The following is a 24,718-nucleotide window of genomic DNA, read 5'->3' as shown; positions in this document are numbered from 1 at the left end:
CCTTACTGCCTGACAATGATGAATGAAGACCTTCCTTGAGGTAATGCTCCCAGAAAAGCAATAAAAGCCTGTCCAGGTAGGGGTTGGGGCCCTCTCTCTCAGAGTGTGGCCATGCCGTCCCTTTTTCTCCACAGGACTTCTGCAGGCCGTGTGAATTCGTTCGTCTCATCCACAGCATATGGACCCCGCGGGATGGAGTCCGCATCATTGAATATATAAAATATATATTAAAAACCTAAATATATATATATATATTTCTGTTTCTTTGTTGAGAGTCTCTTTCTCTTCACTCATTAAGACCACTTTTTTCTTTAAATCTTTGAACATGTTTTTTATTGTTTGTATAAAAGCTGTTTCACGATCTTTCTTTACTAAATCTTATATCTGCGCCCGGCTCAGCATCAGCTTCTCATTTACCTTCCTCTCACCCGAGCACAGGTGGTGTTGTCCTGTGTCCTCGCAGTCTAAAAACTAGACACTGAAGTGATTCTGGGAGCCATTGTGCTTTTTGATGACTGTTGGTATCCATTCTGGCGGGCAGTTAATTTGCCTAGATTCAAACTGCCAACTCCATCTCCTCCTGTAGCTCCTAGCTGCTGCTCTCTAAAAGCCTGGCTCCCGGAGGTCTCCCTGCACCTCTGTAATGTGGCAATCCTCTGAGTATTTGGACAGTTTATATTCAGAGTTCGCTGCTCACTTTTCTGTGCTTCCCTTGTTTCTGTGAATTCTCCCCTAAATTTCCGAGGGTTCTGTCAGTCTCGGGCTCTGTCCTCTGACACCTCATACCCTCAGGATGTTAGCTTTCTGCTGCGTGCCCTGAGCATGGGCTGGGAGGTCCGCCCGGTCTTTCTGAGGCAGCATACTCACAGATCTCCCCAGGCTAGCGTGGCTCTGTCTTTCAGGGGCAGCTTCCTCTCTGGTCCCTGTCTATTTCTTCACCAGGTCCTCGAACATTTGGCTAAAGATATGGACAGTTCACGGTCAGATTTTGGGTCTTAGGCCTTCTGCAGTTCTCTTACTTCCAGAATTTTCACCTTAAATTTCCAGCTACCCTTATACCTCTGAGCTCTCCTTTCTGCAGCCTACGGTGGTGAGGCTGTGGTGTTCCACCCGCCATAGCACTGGGGGTCGGGAGCACCACCCGAGTTCTTACCTCTTTCGGTTGCAGTTTTTCAAGAGTAAAAAAAACTCTTCTTCAGCTTCTATTTGTTTTGAGACACTTCCCAGAGCCTTTAAATAATTATTTAAAAAACAGCATCCAAATTTCATAATTGTTATCTGCAGAAAGGTTCATGCAAGCTTCATGAAGTTTCTCCCACTGCATTCTTCGTCAGACTGCTGGAACACGTCACTCCCCACACTTACGGCCTTTCGAAGAGCTCCCACTGCACTAAAGTCCAAAATCCCTGGTGAGACCTGTGACACCATACAACAAGAAGTGTATAGGTAGACTTCTAAGACTAAAAGTTCCTGCTGACCCTCTAAAGTTGAAGACATTTTACTTATAAATAATATTGCCTAAACAAGTCTGTGCCAACATAGGGTCTTTCCCTTCTCCGTCCCCTTCCTGGGCCCTGGCCCCACTGAGGCCAGAACATGGGGTGGGGGTGGGGGTGAATGTGGGAAGGCAGCCAAAGTGAAGCGAGCGACAGAAACCTTTCTGGCAAAACAGTGCTAAGAGGGGCCCCAGTGGGTGCTGCAGACGATCAGGCTGCCTGGCAGATGCTCTGCCACCAGGATCCAAGGCCCCTGCCTTCTGCCCAGGCCCTCCAGAGGGGATGTGAGGGGAAGGCACTGTGTAAGCCAAAGGGGGAAGGAACCCAGGAGTTAAAGGCATCCGGGAACATAATCGGGAAGGGAGAGGGCCTCGAACAGAACAACAGGCCAAGTGCAAAGGCCAAGGTTGGGGGTGGGTGATTGCAGCCCCTCACACGCCTCAGGGACGGGCAGGTAGGGTCCAGCCCTGACGCTAAGGCCGTTTACACTTCCTCTGGGCTCCTTTTTTTTTTTGCAATTTTTCTGCAAGGAAAAATTGTTTAGTATTGACTGCTCCACCCTTCCATTTTTACTCCCAAGAATCTTTTACAAGCAAAAAAATTAAATATAAACTCACATTTCTATTTCTCCTACAACCATAAAGCCAAAACAAGTTTACAGATGAAAACCACACAGAACTACAAAGCCAATGAGATAGATCTTTGTAATATGAACCTGATGTAACTGGTGATGTTTCCCTGAGACCAAAGCGCCTCCGACTCCAGCACTACCCGCCACACTGCAAGGTCTGCAGCCTTCTGAACGCCCCCACACCAGCACCGACTTGCATCTCCCACCGTTTCCTTCCCTCTGGATTTCTGGGGTTCCTTTGCTCGGGGCCCTGGGCCCTGGCGTCATTTGGGCGTCACTCCGCAGGAATGTGTCATTGTTCGTCCCGCGGCCCCCTGCCCCGGCTTGACCGCGGTGAGAGCGGAGGAGCGGCACTGAGCCGGTGTTTGTCGGTCCATTGACCCCGTTCCCTTGCCCCCCATCTCGGGCCGGGGCAGCGTGGGTGCAGTCGGACACAACAAAGGGAACAGAAGGCCGAGGGCCTCAGAGGCCGGGCTTTCGTTGCGAGGGCAGGTGTTGCTGAGCAAGAGGAGGATTTGTGGGTTCTGAGCAGACCCAGCTGGAGCCTCGAGAACTGTGAGTGTCCAGCCATTAAAAAGGGAAGCGACAGAGGAGAGAAGCACGAGGGCTGTGACGATGAAGGAGGGTTGTCCCAGCTCCGAAAAAGGAAGTGAAAGTTTGAAGAGCTGCAGGGGGGCTGTTTGACCCCAAACTCAAAAGGCTGACCCCAAACTCCTCAAGGAGAGGGGCTGTTCCTCCCCTGTCCTTGCCCCATCTGGGGTCGAAATAGGACCTAGGTTTGGACCAGTGGCAGACAAGGGCCCGGCTGCCCCGGGTCTGCCAGGATGGTCTAGACAAGTCTTCATCCAAGCTCCACACTCCGCAGGGAGACAAGCAGGCAGGCGGGCCTCCTTGGGTGGGCCAGCCTCAGGGCGGTGAGAGAAAGTGGGCTGAGGGGCCTGAGTCTGTCCTCAGGGGGGCGCCTCAGATGGAGACCAGACCACAGAAGGGCCTCAGCTGTGGAGGCCAGCACCGGACACTGAACGAGCCACACCAGGGGCTGGACTTGTCGGAAGCCCCGTACCTGGGGTCAGAGTGGCTGAAGGGTGGGGTCGGGGAGGATTTGAGACTTTGAACACTTACCCCAAAGAGGGTGAGAGTTCTCTGCAACTGGCTGAAGAGGGCCAACAATCTCTGACATTGTTTGAGGGCTGCCACAGGGGAATAAAGTTCCATGTCTGCAGCTCTGGGTTCTGACAGCCCATTCACACCTGCAATGGATGGTAGTGTCCCCCTGCCAATGGATGGTCGTTTCCCAGAGGTGCAGGGCCAGCATTGACCTAAGGAGCCGGCTGGAGGGGTCAGGATGCACTTTCACTGTGTTGTTTTTTGAATCGATACTGCAATGCAAGATACCATTGTTAGAGAACTGGACAGGGGCGGGGGTGATGTCTGCGAACCCCAGCTTGAGGAAACCTGGTCATCGTCCTGTCTCCAGCCTCATCACTCACTGCTCCCCTCCAGCCCCTTGGCTGCCTTTGAGTCCTTCCCATGTGCCACGCTCCTTTCTGCTCCATGGCTTTGAACATCTGTTCCCTAGGCCTGGAGCGGGTTTTCTGGCTTCAGATATGTTTACATTTTACTTCCCCATAGGAGGCTTGCCTGAGATCCCAGGGCAAAGTGGGTTTGCGACGCCACAGTCTCATGGTCGCCTGTGGGTTTTCTTCATAGCACCGCCCCCTGCTCAGGAGGGCCAGACCAACAGGGGGTGCCCAAGCAATGCTAAATGGGTGAACGGACCAAGGCGTGGGGGGCGGCGGGGCAGGGGGAGGCGGGGTGGGGAAGGGTGCCTCCTGTTCGGATGGAATGAGCGTGACTCAAAGGTTCTGGTTTCATGTCCTAGCACTGTCACATTCCAGCTCTGTGAACTCACTCCTCTGGGCCACTTAGCTGTGACACTGAGTTTGCTGGGCTTCAGGTGCTTCCTCTATGAAAAGGGCACTCAGCACACGGACACGATCCCTCGGACTCTGGCTGCGCCTTAAAACAGGGCGCCTGCCGCTGGGGCTGGCAGCCTCCTGGAGGTGACAGACGGGGACCCGGAGAGGGCGCCCGAAGGGCTGGTGGAAAGTGCGGCGTGAAGTGAGCGCAGATGCCAGCCACACATGTAATTTAAAATGTCCCAGGAGTCACATTTTAAGAAGTAAAAAGAAACTGATGACATTCATAATTTTAAATTTATTTTACATTTTACTTCATTCAACATACCCAAAATATTAACATTCCAATGTGTAATCAGTATGAAAATTAGTAAGTTGTTTACACCCTATTTGTGCAGTAAGTCTCTGAGAGTCACCTTGGGTTTTAGGCGTACACACTCATTAACTTGGCCTAGCCGCTTGTCAAGCGCTCCCTGGTCACACAGAGCTCAGGTCTGTTGTATCGGACGTCACGGATGGAGGTGTGATCATCTTTAGGGTGAAGCTTTTTCCAGAATGCTTCATAGGTGCCGTGTTCTTCCATCTGGACGCATAAAACGCCTGGTTTGCTGTCTTTTTGGACACCAGCAGCTGTCAGTGATCATTGTCTTAGAGACATGACTTCACAGAAGGTGCAGGACGTGACAGTCTAACTCTACTGTCCCTTCTGAATCTCTTCCCTGGGAATATTTCTGTGAGGGAGACTTCTGCTCCTCAACCACTTGGCTCACTAGTGTGTGCAGTGCGGATGGCAGAGGTGAGCCAACGTTCAATCTTTTACTGAACAGTCCCTGGAGGGTTCCAGCTGCGTTCGGGACAGGTCACTGTGTTTGCAGGGTGCAGAACGGGGTTGGGGGGTAAGAGGTGGCTGAAGGGAGCTGGGGGAGGAAGTGATTGCTCTCCAGGTGGCAACCCAGCCACCGTGAACCCCTGGACAGCCAGCCAGCCAGCCCACTCCTCTGAACCTCAGGAGTCTCCTTCAAAAGGCCCGAGAAGCTCCCGCCATCCCCATGGTACCCTTTCAGCCCTGGCCTGTGCCCGCACGGTCACTCCCACCAGGCCCCCACCCCAGGCCCTCTCCCACCAGGGCCTGGCGGGAGCACCTGTGCCTCCCACCCTACGCAGACCGCTCCATCCAGTCCTGCCCTCCTCTGACCCAGGTCACGCCCTCGCCATACCTGGGTCTCCCCTCTCGCCCACCCCTCACACTTTCTCTGAGGTCTTGCTCCTTTTATTACCGGAAATTTCTTCTGGGAACCTTCACTTTCTCCCTGTTGCTGGCTCCTTCCATTAGCATCTACATGAAAATGCCCGCCTCACATCCCCCTCCAGTTTCCATCCTACTTTTCTCCATCTCCTTAGCAGGTAAACTTCTTGCAAGAGCTGTCTCCACTCGCCGTCTCCACTTCCTCACCATCCACTCTCCCTGCCCACAGTCCCCTTGACTCCTCACGCTGTGCTGTGCATGCCAGACGCAGTCAGTATCCAGTTGCTCAATGAGTGACTACACGTAGGTGCTCGGCGATTCCTCTTCGGCTTTTTGCTCTGGCGGGCGGTCCTGCCTCCACTGAATCCCCTTGACCTACCTGTTAGACACAGCTAAGGTGAGTCCTCAAAGAAGCTCCCCCCGCCCTTCTGGCTTCCTCTGTATTGTATGTCTGTGAGTCACAGACCTCCTGCACTTTAAAAAAATTTATTCATTTTAGAGAGACGAGAAACATTGATGTGTGAGAGATACATTGATCAGTTGCCTCACATGCCCCCTACCAGGGAGGGACCTGGCCTGCAATCCAGGCATGTGCCCTGACTGGGAACCGAACCCGTGACCTTTTGGTTCTAAGGCCAGTATTCAATCTTGTGAACCACACCAGCCAGAGCTTTTTTTTTTTTTTTTTTTTTTTACTTTTGACATCACATTTCTGACAGTTGTGAATATGCATCCCCCCACCCCTCTGGAAAGCTGCAGTACATCTCCCTATGTGATGCTCATGAGCTGCCCAGCTGTTCTACTTCCTGGGCAAGAATGTCCTCTTGATTTGTTCCTCCTTAGTGAGAGGCCGCTGGGTGAGGGTGGACTGCCTGCAGCTGGCGGGACGCTCAGGGAGGGAGCAGGCGACGGGGCCTTCACAGCCTTGGGGTGTGGAAGAGGACTTGGGGAGAGGTCAGGGCCTGGTCTGGCCCCACTGCGGTCTCAGAATTTGCAGAATCTCACAGAACCCTTCCTCAGGGGCCTCCTGCAGGCCCCCTGAGAGTGGCGATGGTGACACGTTGCTCACGTCCTCCCAGGGTACCCTCGGCATAAATGCTCTCACGTAAGGCACCACTTTGGGGCAGGAAAACACAGTATATTTGAGGGGTCGCTGTGTCACCACAGAGAGAAAGCAGGCACCCCAGTGTGGATGTCTGCAGGGCAGGGGAGGGCCGCTGAGGCCCAGCCCGCAGCACGGGGTTTACCACCCGGGATGTTCACTGAGAGTCTGTGATAAACGTGCACCTCTTTCTACGGTTTACCAGACTCAGCTCCAGTCTCTGGATCCTCCCACTGCTCTGCCTCTAAAGGCTGCATGATTTCGACGCCAACTTTTGGCACGCTGGGCCCTCACAGAGCTCTCAGGGAGCCAAGATGCAGACAGTGGGGGTACAACACCCTCGGGTCCATGCTCTGCCTCCTTCGGCAACTCGCCCCAACTTCGTGAGTGTCTACCGTGTAGGCCCGAAGGTCCGGGCATGGTCGGGGCTGAGAAGTCAAGGTGAGCGACAGGCTTCTGGGAGCCAAAGGCCAGGCCGGGGAGACTGCAGAGACCTCAGTGGCATGAGCAAAAGGGCACATGCTTTCTGCATGCGAGGTAGCCTGGGGGTCTCCTCACATCACAGTAACAAAGCGTGGCCAGGCTGTGACCCACACAACAAGGCATTTGTGGGAATACAAAGAGATGCTGGGTTTTTTGAAGAATAAACTGTTCCTTAAAAGCTAACTAGAAAACCAAAAGATTTTACAAGTAATTTTTGAGAGACAAGCTTATCCCTTAAAGCATCAAAACTTATTCTAACCATTTTGAATAATATACCTTAAAATATTTAGTGCATTTCCTATTGAACTACAATTAATTTATCCTTTTTCCAGTGAGGGAAAGTGAGGACTATCCTCAGGAGGTCACATTCAAGCTAAATTCGGGCTTTTAAAGTTAACTTTTTAGTAAGTTTTGCTGTTTATTGCTAAACTCTTGTGTTAAGGATCGGAGCAGACAGCAGCGCGGCAGCGCGTACAGAACCCTGCCCAGAGCAGCGGTTGTTGAGTGGGCTCTTCCTGAGTTTCACAACAGGGGAGGGTCCTCGCTTTTCCTGCCAGGCTGAGCCAGGTTGTGAATTGACCCTCAGAGCAAGCGGGGCCTCTGTCCAGGACCCGGGAAACTCTGAGCCCAGGCCGAGGAGGAGCACACGGCTCAGGGAGGTCCAGCCCTTGCCTGGGTGGCACAGCCAGGGAGCGGCAGGGCTGGGCTCCGCGGAGGGCTCCTCACTCACGCTGCCCAGGCTGCTTCCTTCAGGCTGTGCGGGTGGCCTCTCACGGTCAGGTTGCCGCTAATTCTGTCCGCTCCCACCTCCATTCCTTCGGAACAGGCTGCATGTGATGTCCCGGGCACTAAGAGGAGCTCGTTAGAGCTGCGCTTCGTACAAAACCTAAGGGCTCCTTCGAGCGTGCAGCCCTCCGCTGGGAGCCCTGTGCCGGGCTTGGCTGGCCACAGCCACGTAACAACTGACTGGAGTTTTCATTTTCATCATGATTCACCACGGTCCTTTTTCTGGATTGCTGACACTGCCAGCCTCTAAAAAGCGTGAAATTATTTTATAGACATGTATTTTTTATTCATTTAAAATCCACAAGGCTGAGCTGTCTACCTACAAAACTGTAATTAGATGCACTAAGAGTAAAAAAAGAAAAAGAAAGCTTCTATCTACTTCAAGAGCTCTGGGCACCAACTCAGCACGCAGCGCGGCCGCTGGGAGCTGTGTCAGGGGTGTCTCTGGACTAGGCGGGCCAAGATAAGGTCATGTGCCAGGTGTTAAGAAACGTGAAAATTAAGCTAATTAGGCTTCTTGGCTGTGTCTCTAGTGTCCAGGTCACCCACCAAACACCTCGAAACACTTGTCATTTGTTTAGAACTTAGTTTTTTTAAAGTTTCAGTCCCGACACACTTTCGGTGTGAACAGAATGAGTATCTGTATTTCAGCTGCCCCACCCAAGCCTGATACACATGATGCAAGACATCCGTGTTGAAGGACTGACTCCCCCCAGTGTGCACGGTGCTCGCAGAGAGCAGTCAGTGCTTTCTCAGAAATGCTTCTCTAACACTGTCCAACCCTGGGAGTGGGGTTTAGGTAGAGTCGGTGGCTGTGCCCAAGCGCTGGAAAAAGTAATGGCGGCAGCAAGTCTCAGGGACCCTCTGTCCCTATGCAGTGGCCCCCACAGACCTGAATGGAGCCAACAAGATGGCGAGGCCCCATGCAAACAGGACAGCGAGGGCAGAATCCAAGTTTCTATAGATGAAAAAATGGGGGTTTTTCAAAGAACAATGGCACGACCCAAGTCATTGCTTCCAAGTAGCTGAGCTGGGGCCTTCAGAACGAGGCTTCTGAAGAGTAGATGCTGGCTGCACTGTTCGTACCACACGGTAAAAACCCAGTTTATTATTCAGTGTTTGCCCTGAAAATGTTAGGGACACAAGGATGTACCTCCTTTTCAGACACAGATTTTTTTTTATAAACAAAAAGGAAAGATTAAATGCACTCAAACAATAATCACTACAGTCCAGCCTCGGCATGGCTGCTAGTCATAATTCATATCTAACCAAGTTACTTTTCCACTTTAAAGCCTGGAGAGGGCACCTAGGAGTTGCCCACTGCATGCAAGCAAATCTCTTGACGTGGCACTGAAGTCCTTCCCGTTGGCCTGCAATTCAGTTTTCCTCACCATTCACATCTCTGGCCCCAAGCACAGCAAAAACCTTGCTGTTCTGCAGACAGGGAGGCCCCGCCTTGCTTCTGGGCCTTTGCCATGGAGTTCCCTCGGTCCATAATGTGAAATCTTCCATAGCCTTTACCTGCACTGCCCTCCATGAACCTTTCCTGATCCTTGAGTCAGGACAGCTTTCTCTACATTCCATAGGATGGCTATATATCCCTTCATCATATAATTAATCACACTGAATTGTAATTGTTAATATACCTATCCCCTCCCCTTCCACTGGAGACTGCAGCAGAGGTCAAGGATTATTAATCTTTGTATTAACCTTGTTCAGCCAGAGAGAGAGAGAGAGAGAGAGAGAGCGCGTGCACGCGCTCATGAGAGTGAGCTAGTTCAGTAAATGTGGCACGGCTGGCTGACTGAGAACAAGGTTTTCATACTTAACTCAGCTTCAATATGAAATTCAAAACAATGAAGAAGACAGGACTCAAATATAGCAGGGAAATAACATACACTTTTACTCTCAAAATAAATACTAATCAATTTTATTTTATAAATACAGATGCTGAGTTTTCCTCCAATTACCAACAGATCAGTTTCACATGCCATTTATTATTGGTGGTGGTTTAAAAAATTATTTAAATAACTGGTTAGGTCAGGATAAATGGGCACCATTAGGACTGCTAAAAAAATATAGCTGGATGCAATCTTCCAAAACTAATATTCTGAGGGGGGAAAATAATCTCTGGAATTTCTAAAGTGGGTAAGAGGAAGTAGAGAGAGAAAACACAATCAAATATTCATCTGATAACATTTGCTGGCTGTTGAAAGTGTCTCAGCTGCATGAAAGCTGAAGGGGTTCTTAGTTGTTCAGAGAGAATAGTACTGAGCTTTCATTTCGTTTTATATCCTCAAAGCAAATTTGAATATTTTCAGTGATTTACAAGATGAATTAAAAGATCAGTGGGAGAGAATAACTCACCCCATATTTTGGCCACGGCCACTTTAAACAGAGGCAAAACTAATTCTGCAGCTTTGGAAAACGCTGAACAGTTATTTCTGGAGACATGTAATACTGGAGGTTCTACCCGGGTCATGGCAGAAACTGCAGACATCAAAAATATTCAGTGAAAACACAAAACCCAAACTCAGTGAACCGATACCTAAGTGATGTTTAGAGGCATAGCGTCACTGGACACTGCCGACTGAGCAAATGTGTTGGTAACCACTGATCAGTTGTGAGCAATCTCATCGCATTCATGGCAGGGCTCCGTGTTAGGGGGTGAAAGGCTGTGGATCCCAGAGCTCCATCTGGCCATGTGGAACCTGAGACAAACACTGTAACCATAGGTGGTCTGAATGGTTACCTTTGCTCGGTGTCGCCCAGAGCCAGGCTGGAGGGCCTGCAGCTTGAATACACCTTGACTTTGAGTTTGGCATGAAGTTTAAAGTCCACTCCCACATCTTGGGAAACCACAATCACAGGCGATTTACCCCCCACTGTTCAGTACTCACACAGTCCTTCAAATACCTTTTCTGGGGGGAGGCAGATACTACTTCATTGGCGGACCCCCCAGATCAGCCTGACGTGCACCCCGGACCGAGCGTGTGCCCCCCGTCTGACCTGTGTGAACCACAGCACACTGCGGAGACACCGTCCGTGCCCGCACAGACGGCTTCTGCTCCGGCTTTGGAGTAGTCCCACCTTTTACGTGGAATTTTTATGGATCTCGTCAGACCAAGTTAAAGCTTTTCACTGCTCGCGGGCTGGACCTATCCCATCACGCAACGATTCCGTGAGTTCTCTTTACATGGGAAATAACAACATAAACTATTCCACTTCAAATGTTATATTCCACTATAAATTAAACTTGAGCCCAGGAGTGCCTGGGCAAAATACGAAAATGATTATGAGACCTACGAGGTAAGATGTTATGCAGGGTGATGCACTACTGCAGCACGCACCTGTGAAGGGGCTTGTGTTGCTCTAACAATATGTGCATTCAAATGAAGTCAGCAATGTTGGCTGGGACGCAGCCCAGGGGTTTGTTTGGGCTGGTCCTGTCGTGATGCAGCAGCGCATGGAGATGTAATTTCAAGAGGAATTCGAAGCTGAAAAAAAAATCAGATCAAGTGAAGTACACACAATTTTTATTCTTCTATACAATACATAGATATATATGGATAAATTTTCCTTAAAGAGCTTGCAACCCTGAGGCGATGTCCTTGGGCATATAAAATATAAAGCAATAGCAAATGAAATTGGCGCTCAGGAACGCCAACCGGACTTCGAACACTAACACGTGTGCAATCGCACACCCCCCGACAGCGCTCCACGCCTCATCCAGTCTCAGTTCAGCTGCCTCCGCTGCCGCGCACTCTGCACGCCAGACAGCCCGACTCTGCAGGTATTTCATCACACACAGTGTCTTCCTTTCCAACTGAAATTTAATAAATTAAATTAACACAGATTTACATATAGGGGTTTTGTCTGGTGAGTGCATTGCCAGAAAGCATGCCTAGTTTTGATGCCAACGTGTGCCCATGTGAAAACTTGGGCCCTCAAAGGGCATTGGATGCCATCTGACTATTGCAACCTTGGGGTCCTGGAGGGTTCCCTGGGATCCACCAGAAGTGAGGGTTTTTTCATGTAATTTGAGGGCGACGTCAAGGGTGTGGCTGACTGAAAGAGGTGGAAGGTCAGAGCTACTGCATTAAAGAACCAGTGAATCCGACGTCCTCGAGTTTCAGGGTGCACGACCCACCCACTGTGAGATGGGGCAACAGTGGGGGCTACAGGTTGCTGGTGGGGACTGGGGGCAGGGGCCTGGGTCTCAGGAGACTGTTGTGCTTCTTATTCATCAGCTGAATGGATGGCCAGAGATCCTTCAGTAAATGGTAGAAACCTTTTCCTAAATATTCCCTTTTCCCAAAGTCTTATAAACTGCAGTGAGGGCAAATGCTTGAGAAACTAAAGTTGAGTTCATTATATTATTTATATATTATCATCTTCCCTCTGAGGATAACATAGAAGTGTAAATAAAAAAGCAGACAAATACCTCGAAGGTGACTCGAGCTAGAGTGACTTTTGCTTTAAAACAATCGTCAGGCCTGAAAAGCACATCTTGCAAGCAAAATCTAACTTGTCTGGCCCATGGATACACATGATCTCGAGTCCCTCCTAGATTCACAAGGTCTGTTTTTCTGAGGAATATCCTCCATTAATATTTATTTTATGCCATAATTATTACCAAGGGTAACCAGTGCAGCTTTATCTTCCTTTCAGGCAGTGACCCTGTCCTGGTCTTACGGTCTGCCTGCTCACCTCACTTGTCAGAACTCCTGCGTGGCCGGCGGAAGCTGGACACGTTTTCATTCAGTGCATAGATCCTTCGGGAGAACTCTTCAAATTCTCCCAGAACTTGTTCGTCGCACTCCACCGCCACAGCACTGTCCACTGGGATGCAGTTAAATGCCTCCAGCTGGTCACTCGAGGTGAACCCCGTGGCTTCCATCCCGATGATCTCTTCGGCTTGCTCCACAGCACAGCAGAGCTCAGCATCCGAGACTGGGTGGAATTCCCCCGGCAGCTGCACACTGGCAGAGCCGGCCTGCTCGCTGGGCAGGAGAGAGCCATTTACTGTGGCTGGATGCCCAGAGAGGGCTTCTCCTTGTTCTTGGCTAGTCTTTCCACCCATGTGGCCTCCATTTAAGCTGTCACCCAAATCTACTCCTTTTTTCTGGTTTTCTTTGGAGAAGTCCAAGGAGGTATCCAAGGAGGAGGACAGGGATGTTGTCTTTCTCTCGGATTCTCCCAGGGAGGGGATGGCGGGCACAGGCTGTGCCAATGCTGAGTTGTAGCTGGGGGGAAGGGTTCTGTACTGCAGTCTCTCGTTCTCTGAGCTGGCCCGTTTTCGGTGTCCTTTGTCCGGTGATGGGATGCCCCCAGAGAAGCCTGCATCTGCACTCCCAAATATGGAGCTTTGTCTCTTCGGGACAGGGATTGCACTGGAGGTGTGATGTCTGTCGCTAGAAGACAAACAAAAAACGAGAAGTTAACTTTCATCTTTAGAACTCAGTTTAAGCCTTCTGGATCCAGACACAGGAAATAGCATGTTTAGGACCTGAGATAATAAAAATTGACAATAATCAATCTTAGTATGATTGTAGTGTCCGAATGGACAAAGCAACCCAAAAAGCATTCTGAGTCCGACTTTGCGAGCTCCCTTCAAGAAGCATGCAAGACAGAATGCCCAGGGTAGGAATGGGGATGGAGACCGTGTCACACGGGGCAGAGCTAGAGTAACTGGAAGGACTGGATCTGGAAAAACTTTATATAATCTGAAAGACTATCCATATTCTTATTTATCACATTCCATTTATTTTATCTTAATATAGCAGGAACCCTTATGTGGGAGAGGAGTTAAATGACTTGCCCATGACCCCTTGGTGAGGCCGCAGCAAGGCCTGGCTAAAACTCATGACTCATGACTCCTGACGTGATGACTGGCGGCGTTTCCAACACCCAAACCCTAATCACCTGAGACGAGAGAGAACTAACTGATGGAGAGAGGGTCAAGGACACTTTTAAAGAAAAACTGATTTGGGCAATGACTTCTCCTTTACCAAGCTAGTCACACACATTTTGGAAGTTTGGTTTTCAGTGCTTTCTTTCAAACTTGAGGCACTTCTCAGGACGACACTTTGGGCCAGCAATAATAATCATTATTAAGCAATACAAATTTTAGTTTCTAAAGTAGTTTCATATACATCATTTCACTTGGTTGTCACAAAAACCCTGTCAAGAAAGCAGAGTATGCATTACTCTTAAGTCTGAAATGCCAACATGTTAATGAAAAGAGAGCACCCAAGCCCTGCAGGTAATGGTCACGTTTTGTGCCATGCCAGTACCACCGTCCATACAGTCCTCATCGCAACCTCTGACACTGCACTGGGAAGGAGCTAGCCAGCTGCAACAGAACCGTGCGGCCAGACTAGGTCCAGAGACAGAGGGCGGTAGAGACACAAGTGTTTCTTCAGGGAAGGAAACACGGTTGCAAAAGGGCAACCACTGGGCCTGCGCAGGGGCTCGACCCGAAGCTAGCCCTGAGCACAAACAGCTACTGCATGGGGCCAGGCCTGGGGAGGAGAAACCAGTGCAAGGCAGAGGGGGCCCCGCCTCCGCCTCCGAGGGGCTTCCAGTCTTGTTGGAGGAAGGCACCCAAAATTACCGAAATAATGCACTTTCAAATCACAGCTGTGATGTATCCAGAAAAAGCAGGAAGGATCCAGGTTCCCTTACCTGTGTCCACAGCCACAAGCTCTTAAGCCAGATCCCTACGCCCTCTCCTCGCAGGTTTTTTCTGATGTGGGATTATCCCTGCGGTCTCAGAGACCTGAGCAAGGGTTATTCTTCATGAGAAAAGGCAACCACAAGTCTTCTAATCCGTGGGCCTGTCAGACAAGCACGCTCAGCTGTAAGTGTTGGGTGCCAGGAGAGATTTCATAATTAGGGGTGGTCAGTGGGGTGCACAGAACCAGGCAGGCAGACCAGTAAATTACTGTTTTTGGTTCTCAAGAGAAGCAAAACAAAACAGAGCAAAATGTGCTAGCCCTAATCTGGGTTTTCAGTTAGTATGTTGTCAAAACTCATGGTAATTGGGTATGCCACACATTTTTGTGAGCCTTGTTGTTTTCACTCTACCACTTGCTGACGGTATCCCTCTCTAAATGATTCTGCAGGGGGCCCAGCTAGTCAAACCAAAACAGAGCATCAGCACTACTCACAGAGTCTATTCTGGGCAGTTTCCACCCCGGCCGAGGAGGGGCAGGAAGCACCAGGTGGACCAGCCCGGAACAGTGACAGTGACAGTGCTGGGATGTGACTTGACGCCAGGTGCTTAACCACTCCTGGCTGTGAGGGGCGAGTGACATGAAGCCTTCTCTGCCACCACCACCTCCCCTCTGCCTACCCCATCCGGCTCTGCTTCTCCACTGGGCTGATAAAAGACAGCGTGAGAAACCGGCCAGGGCACAACAAGCAGAGCTTATGACACAGAGAAGAGGGGTTTGTGTAGTTCTCTGTGATTCTGAAACTCCCTGAAAGCTCTCCTCAGCTCTGCACAACAGAAAAGTAATAAAGTGTGACAACCCTCCCTGTAACTACAACCGGCAGGAACTACTGCATTCCCGAGCATCACTAATGCTGAACCCTCACAACCAACCTGTGGAAAAGGCTGGCAGGTGCATGGGTCCTGTGGTTTAAGGCTGCAGAGCCCACATCTGAACTAGGCTTGGTCTGACTCGAGGGCCCGTGCAGTGCGTTGCATCCCACGTGGGGAAAATCACACTCAAATTCGACATTTGCTAAGCGCCGCCGACATGCCAGACTTCAGCCGCGTGTTCTTGTACAGGCTTTTGCATGGAGGTCGCCCAACCTACATCTGAGCTTGGGGGCATTGCTCCGGTTTCAAAGGATGGATTCTTAGGCTTTTCAGAGACTTTGGTATCTTCTGACATCCTGATTTGGTGACATTCTTCTTTAGTTCACTAGTATGTTTATGAGAACCCAGGTGATGAGAATTTGAGATACAATTTGGAGAACTCCTGTAACAGTGAAATGCTTCCTCTTAAGGATGGTAAGGAACCGAGTTACGATGCACAGGCAATAGAGAAGCCTGTGTGTTGGCGTTCACCCTCCAATCACCATGTTTTGTCTTTCCCCCATTTTTAGCCACGTGCAATGAAACCTGCCAAAGATTGTTACTACAGTCTTTCTTACAGCTCAGAAAGAGTCAGCTGAACAGAAAAGGTATTTTCATGACTCCGGGCCACCACTGTGGACATGTATTACTAAACTACGACCCAGTAGAGAGACTACAGGGTGTTCGGTGCTGTGTTTCATAGGACACGAGTCTGAGAGTTAAGTCTGTGCTTAAGCTTTTCAGTGTCCTCTCTCACGGTCAAGGTCAGTGTGGTTGTGTCAACACTCTTGTCTGCAGGGGCTTCTCTCTCTCTTAGATTTATTTATTTTTAGAGAGAGGGAAATGGAGGGAGGAAGAGGGAGAAAAACATGGATACAAAAGAGAAACATCTATTGGCTGCCTCTTGCATGCATCCCAACCAGGACTCAACCCACAATCCACGTATGTGCCCTGACCGGGAATCGAACTGGCAACGTTTTATTTTGCAGAACAACGCCCAAACGACTGAGCCACACTGGTTGGGGGGCTGGGGTGGCTTCTCTTTTTTTAAAGTTTGCTTCTATTCTGTGCTCTTGTAAAGTAGACATCCTAAGAATTGTGTGCGAAGTAAGAGTAACTAAGACCTGAGTGATAGGCCAGCAGATGTCCTGGGCATAATATGCTTTAGTATGAGTTTTGTAACATTAGTTTTGGATGCTCAGAATTAATTTTTTATTGCTTCCAGGATCTTAGCAATGTTCCAGCTTTTTAAGATAGCTGAGCTCCAAACAGCTGAAGTGTTGAATGATTACCTTAAAATACATACAAACACAGATGCATTTTTAATTATTGTATTAATTTTCTCTGGAAAACTCAAAAATATAAACCATATGAAAAATAAAAATCACTCACAAGGCTATTACCCATCAAATGACCACTATTCATTGGGGATATTTTCCTTCCAGACATTGATTTTTTGTGTGTTTAAAAGATCAAACAAACCAAGTGTGTGTTTGTGATACACACACACGCACACACAGCTCTGTTCTCTGCTGTTGGATGTTATTAAAACCTCCTGGTAAACAATTCTAAATTGTTGCTCCATTGACTAGAATACCATAATTTGCTTAAACATTCCCTTAGTTTTGTAGATTTGGGATAGTTCTAAAATTTTACTATTAAGAAACTGCTGTGAGCATCTCTGTATAAAAACACAACACATAGATTTTTAATAAAATTTGATTTTCATGGTTAATGTAAGGTTTCCAGGAGAAACTTGCATTTCATATTTCAGTAGAAGCTAAGTTCTTATATACAAAAAGGAGCGTTTTTTTCTCTACTATTGCCTAAAAAGGTAAAAAGTATAAGTTAAAAAGGCAAACAATAGATAAAAAAAAAGGCCCAGAGGGTTTCACAACCCCTTCTGTCTGATCACAGGCCAGCTTCACGATGACTTCATCTAGATGGAAGACGAGGGTGAAAGGCACAGATTTCCTAACTATATGACCAGTTTTTAAAGGCTGTTGACAATTTACTTATCAAATGAAATCAGTATGTCGTTTAAGTTGTGATGAGTAACTTATAGGGTATCTGTACTCTCAGAAACAACCAGAGTCCATGCGGGTGTCTGCTGAGGAGCGGGCGTAGCGGGAAATGTGGGGGCTGGGCCCCGTCTTCCGCCCCAGTCCTGGGTCCCATCTTCTGCTCCAGCCCCAGGCCAGAGACTTGGCGGCCCAAGCCCAAGGCCTACGCAACTGAACTGAGCCCTCAGCTCACTGAACACCTTCTCCTCAGAGCCATTTGCCATGAGTGGATGTCTCTTCCAGCTTGGCTAAGGTCCAAAATGGAAACCTGGAAACATGACATCTGGGGTTTAATGCTGCAATTAAAAGGAATTTATTTAAAAACAACAACCCAAAGATACCGTGATTGCAAATTTACTAGGCCATGGTTTATTGAAACACAGCACAGGCAGTTGAATAACTGAACCATATCGAGCCTGTTTAATTACTTAATAATAAACCTTTTGCTGTAAGTAAAAATGGATACTCCAGGGTCACAAACAATAGCATGATGAGGGGGAAGCCAAGCGGTCTGGAGTTCCGCAGTCAAGGAGAACAGTCTGGTTTAAATTTGGCTTCTTTGGATCAAATCTTCTCTGATTTCTGCAAATTAAGGTGATTAATTTCTTTCTCATTCCATGAGTCGTCATTTATTACAGGTGGTTACCTTTTGTTATCCCTTCAGCTGTATCTGGAGAGAGGGGCGGTGAGGAGAAAGGGCACTTGGAGACCTGGATTCCACCCCCAGCTCTGCCGCCACCATGCTTCTAGTTGGAGCTATGACTTAGGGGCAGACTCGCCACTTACTAGCTCTGTGACCACAGGCAGTCACGTATCTTCTCTGTGCTCCAGTTTCTCCTTTGTAAAACAGATGGCTGGGCTGTGTTGAGGAGTAAATAAAACAATGTGCTTCAAATCCTGGCAGAACGCCTGGCATATATGCTGACGGCAGCAGTAGCTGTAGCTGTGGTTGTGGTCATTATCATCACCTTCCATGGGCTTCAGATTCCACAAGCATTGTCCTCATCTTGCAGAAGGGGTAACTGAGGCTCAATGACATTAATGTCTTGGGCAGGAACACAGGGTACAGGTGGCAGAGGAAAGACTAGAAGCTACATCTCCTTCCTTCCTTCTACGGTGTTCCCTTACCCAGAACACTGTTTAAAGCAGGGACATACAGAACTCTTTCCACCCACACCCTCTCCACTTCTGTGTGAATTAAGGCTCGTGTAAAAGTTTTGGAGAAAAAGTACTAAATCAATCAAAATATTTATTCTGCCCAATGTGAAACTTCATTCTGGTTTTTTCTTTTTTTCTTGAGGATCTGGGGTGGGGAAGGCTTGGAATAAAGTAAAAATGCTCAAACTGCCTCTGTTTACATGATCTACCAAATGTTTAGGGACTGTAAGAACTTCCCAGAATCCTCTGCAGTGCATTCCAATTGTCCCCAAACCCCTGATGCATCATTTTTTCTGTATGAATTTACTTCGGGGGAGAGTTTCTTTGGGAGGCAGAGTTTCTCCACCACCCCAGCACGTACAAGGAGAGCCATGTTCAGGGCTTTCGTGACCATCGTACGAACATCCAGCCATGAAGCCGACATGGAGATGACGGGACACAATTCACTCCACTCCACCCTCCTCGACCCCACAACTTTCTCCTCTTTCTGTTTTTGCTGGTTTTATTGCCTGAAGCTATAGCCTCCTTTTACAGAAAAGGGATTGGGAGAGAGAAAACGAGGCAAGAAAGCACTGGTCCAAAATGGGCTCTCATTTCCACATCTCCTGTATGTAATAACTGCATGTGCAACTCCATCATTATAAAACACAGACACCAGCGAGCACGCCACCACTCTGAACCTGTGTTTCCTCTTCTGTAAGGTGGGATTATCCACCTAGTAGCTGTTAATTCTCAGGATTAAATGAGACATACAAGTAAAATTCTTAGTACAATGAGTAGGTGCTCCATAAATTGTCAATAATAAAACAACAGCAACTAACATTTATGAAGTACTATGGTGTAAGAAGGCATTCTGTTAACAATTTTATACATGTCTCATTTAATCCTCACCTTTCTATAAATTATTGTTGATATGAACACCATCTTCATTTCGCAACAAAGAAACTGAGGCACAGAGGTAATTTAACGAAGGTAGTCTGACTAAACACACATTAGTTCCCCTGTCTCTCCCAATCCCTAGGCCTTGCCAGCGAAACACCTACATCTGATCTCTATTTCTGTTTGAGGGAAGAGTGAGAATCACAATAATTTTCAGGTCAAATGGCTTGGTATCTTTTCCTTCTCTTCCTAATTATATTAAGTTTGTGTGGCTATTTGGACTTCCGAAGACTTGTTACACTGCTAACAGGAATGCTGATGTAGTTTAAGCATCAATTTTGAACAGAACTACATTCTGAAATGAAATGATATAAATGTGGAGACTTAGGGGAAAATAAAATACAGGAAAAATAAAAACTTACTAACATCAAGGACGTTCCTGAAGCTGGGGCGAACTTTCAGCTATCTGAAAATACCTTTCCTGTTCTCTTTCAGAGTCGCATCTACCTGCAGCCAGGGCCCACACTGTCAAGTGCAGGAAAGAGTGCAGTTCCCAGTCTCCGATCTGTCTCCCCTCCTACAAAGCGTTTCCTCCGAGGAACATTACTAGATCACAGCTGGTCAAAATACTAAATCTTGATTGTCTGGATCCTGGCCAAGATCTACAGCTACAACTCTGTGGAATAAGAATGCTTAAAAAGAAAAAAAGATCCTTTTAAACAACATTTGATCTTCTTCTTTCTCTCCCTGCAGCAAGCGATGACCTCATGGCAGCGAGGCCTCTACACGGAGGTGTTTGGATTGGTTTACCGCCATCAGGAATGTTTGAAGCTCTAGGTGCTGCTCTGCGCCAATATCATGTCAACTGTGCTAAAAAGCAATAATAGTTTCTCACCTTCTTAAAGATTACTGCTTAAATAATGCAGAGCAACGACAGGGTTGCACGGAGTGCCAGGAGCAGATTGCCAAGGCAAAGCTGAGGTAGAATTACGTCTTTTGGCAGCTAAGAAATTATGACATAAAGTTAGTTTTTTCAAAAAACAACCTCCATAAATTAGGCTACTATCCTTTTTCAAAATCCAGCAAAGGTTAGGATTTATCTTTTTCTCTCTCTCGCTCAGATTGAGGAGAAGCGCAGAGCCTCCCTGGGAAGGCCGCCTTTGCCGGCTCGGCCTCGTCTCCCCGGGGGCAGCTGCGGGTGAGCAGTTGTAAGCAGCAGTCCCCGGCCACAGGCAAGCCACCTAAAGGCCTCTCGCCATTACCAGATAAGTGAAAGTGCTTAATCTTTGCTCTGGATGCTAACAAAAACAAGAAACAAAATAAAAATAGAAATAATCTTGGGCCAAAAGCATTGGCTGAAATCCGTGCCAATGGTCACTTTTCCCCTGGGCTCAGCTTGAAAGGTTTCCTGCCAAAGTCTGACTAAATAAAAACAGAGAGTTTAAAAAGGTATAAATGAACAAGGGGGCCTTTAGATTTTCTTTAAACCAAGCACTGACAGAAAGACAAAGTTCCACAGGCAAAGGATACAACAAGCGGGCTGAAGAAACCCACTTCCCCAGACTATGCAACACGAGGGCCTGACCGTCAGGCCTCCCTGGCCCTGGGCAATGGGGCCCAGTGTGGAAAAGAGGGACCCCAGGACAAGCCAGAGACCGAGGCCGAGCGTTGCCCACAGCCAGGAGGCCCGTCTGGAAGCCAGCTCAGTGTCAAGGCTGAGCTTCTTGGGATGAGGGAACAGAAAATAACCCTCTGAAGACAGAGTGGTCCCAGGTCGGTAGTCAAGTCAACCATGCCACCCATTAGCTTTCACTTTAAGAAATCATTATACAAATTAATCTAGTGACATACAGTCAGGCAACAAACAATCTGAGGACTGTAAAACAGTATTTTTTACACAGAAAGAGATGCCAGGGATGATACCTGGGGACCCCTTGGAGTGTCTGGACAGCACTTAAGGCATGGGAGTAACAAAGCGTTTATGCTAAAAACTAGAAAAAAAAATAACCCCAACTTTGCCAGGGAAACTAGAGGAATAGTACTCTCACAGAGCCCAGCCCCAGAAGGAACTCTATAGGGAAATTAAAACCTCAGTCAGAGAATGCTTTCAGCATTGAAAAAGTTGATTTGCAAAGAGAGCTAAAGGAAGCTTCCGACTCCAGAGGCCAATGACAGAACGGTGGAACGAAGTCCGTGAGGGACACTGCGGAAGGCGAGCCACTACCACGTTTCCGTGAGCTGCGCCGTGGACCGAGCCATGCGTCTTTAGTTTACCTTCCAGGAAAAATGGGCAGCTCTGCTGTCATTTTCCAGCAGAACTCGCAGAAGTGCTGGAACTACCCTAGCCGTCATTCTATCATGACCTAGCAGGCGGCCGTGGGACTGCAGGGATGACGTCTTCAGAGCCTTCTCTTACGCAGTCCTCTGTAACTGCTGAGAGGCGAAGTGAGGTGCAGTGTAAAACCATGCGCATGTTAATGGAACACATTAACAAATTAAGTGATTTGCTTTCTTATTCAAACATTGATTGTGTACTATGCATTAAGGCACTGGGTACTGGACATTATTGTACCTGGGGGTCGTATCTAGACATTATTGTATATGGGGACACAATAATGACTGAGAAAAAAGCTATGCTTCCTGCTTTTATGGAGCTTACACCATAGTGGGAGAGGACAGACATTTGTCAACAAAATCACAAACATAAGTGTAAAATGACAGCCTCTGGCACATGCCATGCAGGAGAGGACCTGGGCTAAGAAAGCCTGTAACAGGACTGACCCAGAAAGGCTGTGATCCGAAGGGCTAGCAGAATTCTTCACCAGGTGAAGAGAGGGTTGGTGGGTGAGAATCTTCCAGGCAAAAGGAACAGCATATGGCAAGACCCTATGTCACAGACAGACAATATGTAAAGACCCGAAAAGTCACCAAGGGAAGAAGAACCTGGAAGAAAATACAGCTGGAGAGGAAAACGAGGTCTGGACCATGCAGAAGCCCACAGGCCATGCTTAGACTTTTCTCCCTATTTAAGTCACTATGTGTTTGAGGCTAGTGTGGGGTGGGGGAGAAAGAGAGGTTCAATAATTGACTGAGTTGTATTTTGGAAAGTACGCTCTGGTGGGAGTTGGAGAACAGACTGGAGGAGGCCCAGAGTGGACGCTGTGGCACCATGGACTATGCCCTAGTTTGGGTGAGACTCTGGCTTGGACCTGAATGGAAATGTACAGACACGGATAAGGACATATTAGGGGAGATCAGCAGGGGTTGCCAAGGTTGGATATGAGGGTGAGAGGGAACGGGAGGACTGTGTCTGGCTCCCTGGCCCGTATGAAGAATAGATGGAGATTCCTTTGCTGAAAACAGAGATGAGGTTGTAAGATGGGATAAAAAAAAATGGGCAGAAATAATGTGCTGTGAAAACATCCAGGAGGCAATTCGAACAGAGATCTGATGTCAGAAAGGAGATCTAGGCTGAAGATGTACACTCGTGCTTCATCTCAGCGTGGGTGATTGTGAAAATGATGGCTGTCGCCTCAGGATGAAGAGCAAACTGAGGGCCCAGAACTGAGCTTCGAGGGGCTCTGGTTCTTTCTGATGAAGCAGATAAAGAGGAGTCTGCAGATAAGAAACAGTCAGCGAGGAATGAAGAAAACTAGGAGAGGGTTATAATAATAGGATTCTTTTTCTGGAACCACAAGATGCTAAATGATCCCTTGTGTAAAACATTTTAATCTTAACATAATTATAAGAGGCTGTACTGAGTACTAGCTGAAATAAGCGCCTATCACTGTCCAGCCTGGGCTCAAATGTTAGCTCTCCAGTTGACGGCTGTGTCTCCTGTTAAGTGACTTTAACCTCTCTGTGTCTGTTTCCTCACTGTAAAATGACAGAGAATAATGGGTCTTAATTGTCTCAGTTGTCTTAATTCACAGGGTGGTTATGAGGATTAAATATATTAAATGATATATTCACAGTGCTTTGGAAGAGTGTCTGCTTTAGAGTAACAGTCATCTGATTTAGCTATACTGACATTACTTATTATACACGGTTATCCAAAACAGAAGAATCATTGAACAAGCACATAAAATGATCTTTAACAACTCCAAAGTTGAACCACAGGGAATAGATCTAAATTGAGCTTAACTCTAAGGTCACACACAGCAGCCAGTGGTCATTTCTAAGGCTGCAAACCCTTGTCAGCTTTCGAAGAGCAAAGACCGTATCACTACAGCCTTCTTGAAACTTAGAGAGCAAGGCTTTAGGTCTAGAAGGATGCTTATCTGCTGATACTTAACGCACGCTAAAGAATCCCTCCTGAAAAACACTTAGTACAGGATAGATAAGTGGCTTTTCTGCTAATTCCTTCCCTCCATTCATTTAAGTGTGCCCATCTTCCAAAGCCAAATTCAAGTCCGACCTCCTTCATTTAGCCCTCAAACATGCCAATCTGAAGTGAGCTCTCTGAACTCTAAAGCAGCTATAGTATTTGTAAATTATGCCGTCCAACTGACGCTTAATATAACCGCTTGTATCTTGTACACATATTCCAATAGACATTACTGAAATCCCTATCCACTCACTGCCTGGCAGTCTGCTAGGCTGTGGGAATAAAGAGGTGTATGAAATAAGGTTCATGTTGTCAAGGAGTTCCCATTAGTTGCCACTGATGGTAGAGAAGCCAGAGAGTTCATCACTAACCAGAACACCACAGTGCTTTACAGACAATACATATTCTGCCTACTGTAAGGGAGAAGGGAGGCAGTCGTCTCCTGAAGGACTCGTCAGGGGAGGCTGTGTTTAACTGGGGTCTTGAAGGACAGGGGGATTGACCAGACTGTGTGTGTTTGGGGAGTACGGTGGGCTGGGAGGAGGCACAGACTAAGAAATGAAGAGAAGGGTATTGAAGGAGGAATAAAATACAGTATGTGTGCAGTCCAATGGTGGAGGTGAGTCTTGTAAACACTGTATGGGAGGGACCCGGTCTTCTGCTATTTCTTGCAATCCACACTTCTACTTTCTAATCTAATGTAGTACAGAGCACATGGGCAGATACTAAGTGCATATATTTGTTTTATGAATAAATGGATTTACTGAAGTTGTGCTCAAAGGGAATAATTTTTTTTCTTTTGAGAATGTGTGGACAAACATCCAGTTAATGGTGAAAAAAAGTAAAAAAGAATACCATAGGGTCACTTATAACAGGAAAACAAAACTATGTAATGATACAGTAAGTCTAAATGAAGGAATATTATGTAGCCATTAAAGCGATGCTAAGTTTCTAATGGCACAGGGACAAGCCTAGGATGCGCCACACAGAAGGGCGGCACACGCAGCGGCCGGAGCTGCGCTGTCGCTGCCCTGGCCGCC

General features: G+C 47.8%; 1 protein-coding gene across 2 annotated transcripts in view; it reads right to left on the bottom strand.

Annotated features, from left to right (window-relative positions):
* Positions 1 to 11,182: 11,182 nt before the first annotated feature.
* UVRAG (UV radiation resistance associated) overlaps positions 11,183 to 24,718 on the bottom strand; it is a 292,940-nt gene continuing 279,404 nt past the window's right edge. For both annotated transcript variants that reach the window (XM_045818150.1, XM_045818151.1), the window contains one exon: positions 11,183 to 13,077. In XM_045818150.1, the coding sequence (XP_045674106.1) occupies positions 12,375 to 13,077 (703 nt within the window). In that variant the 3' untranslated portion in view covers positions 11,183 to 12,374. The remainder of the gene's footprint in view (positions 13,078 to 24,718) is intronic.

Source organism: Phyllostomus hastatus, unplaced genomic scaffold (genome assembly GCF_019186645.2).
Source record: "Phyllostomus hastatus isolate PE091 unplaced genomic scaffold, TTU_PhHast_1.1 phas_scaffold_317, whole genome shotgun sequence".
Lineage (NCBI taxonomy): Eukaryota > Metazoa > Chordata > Mammalia > Chiroptera > Phyllostomidae > Phyllostomus > Phyllostomus hastatus.
The sequence above is the reverse complement of the archived record's forward strand: the minus strand, read 5'-3'. Positions and strand labels throughout refer to the sequence as shown.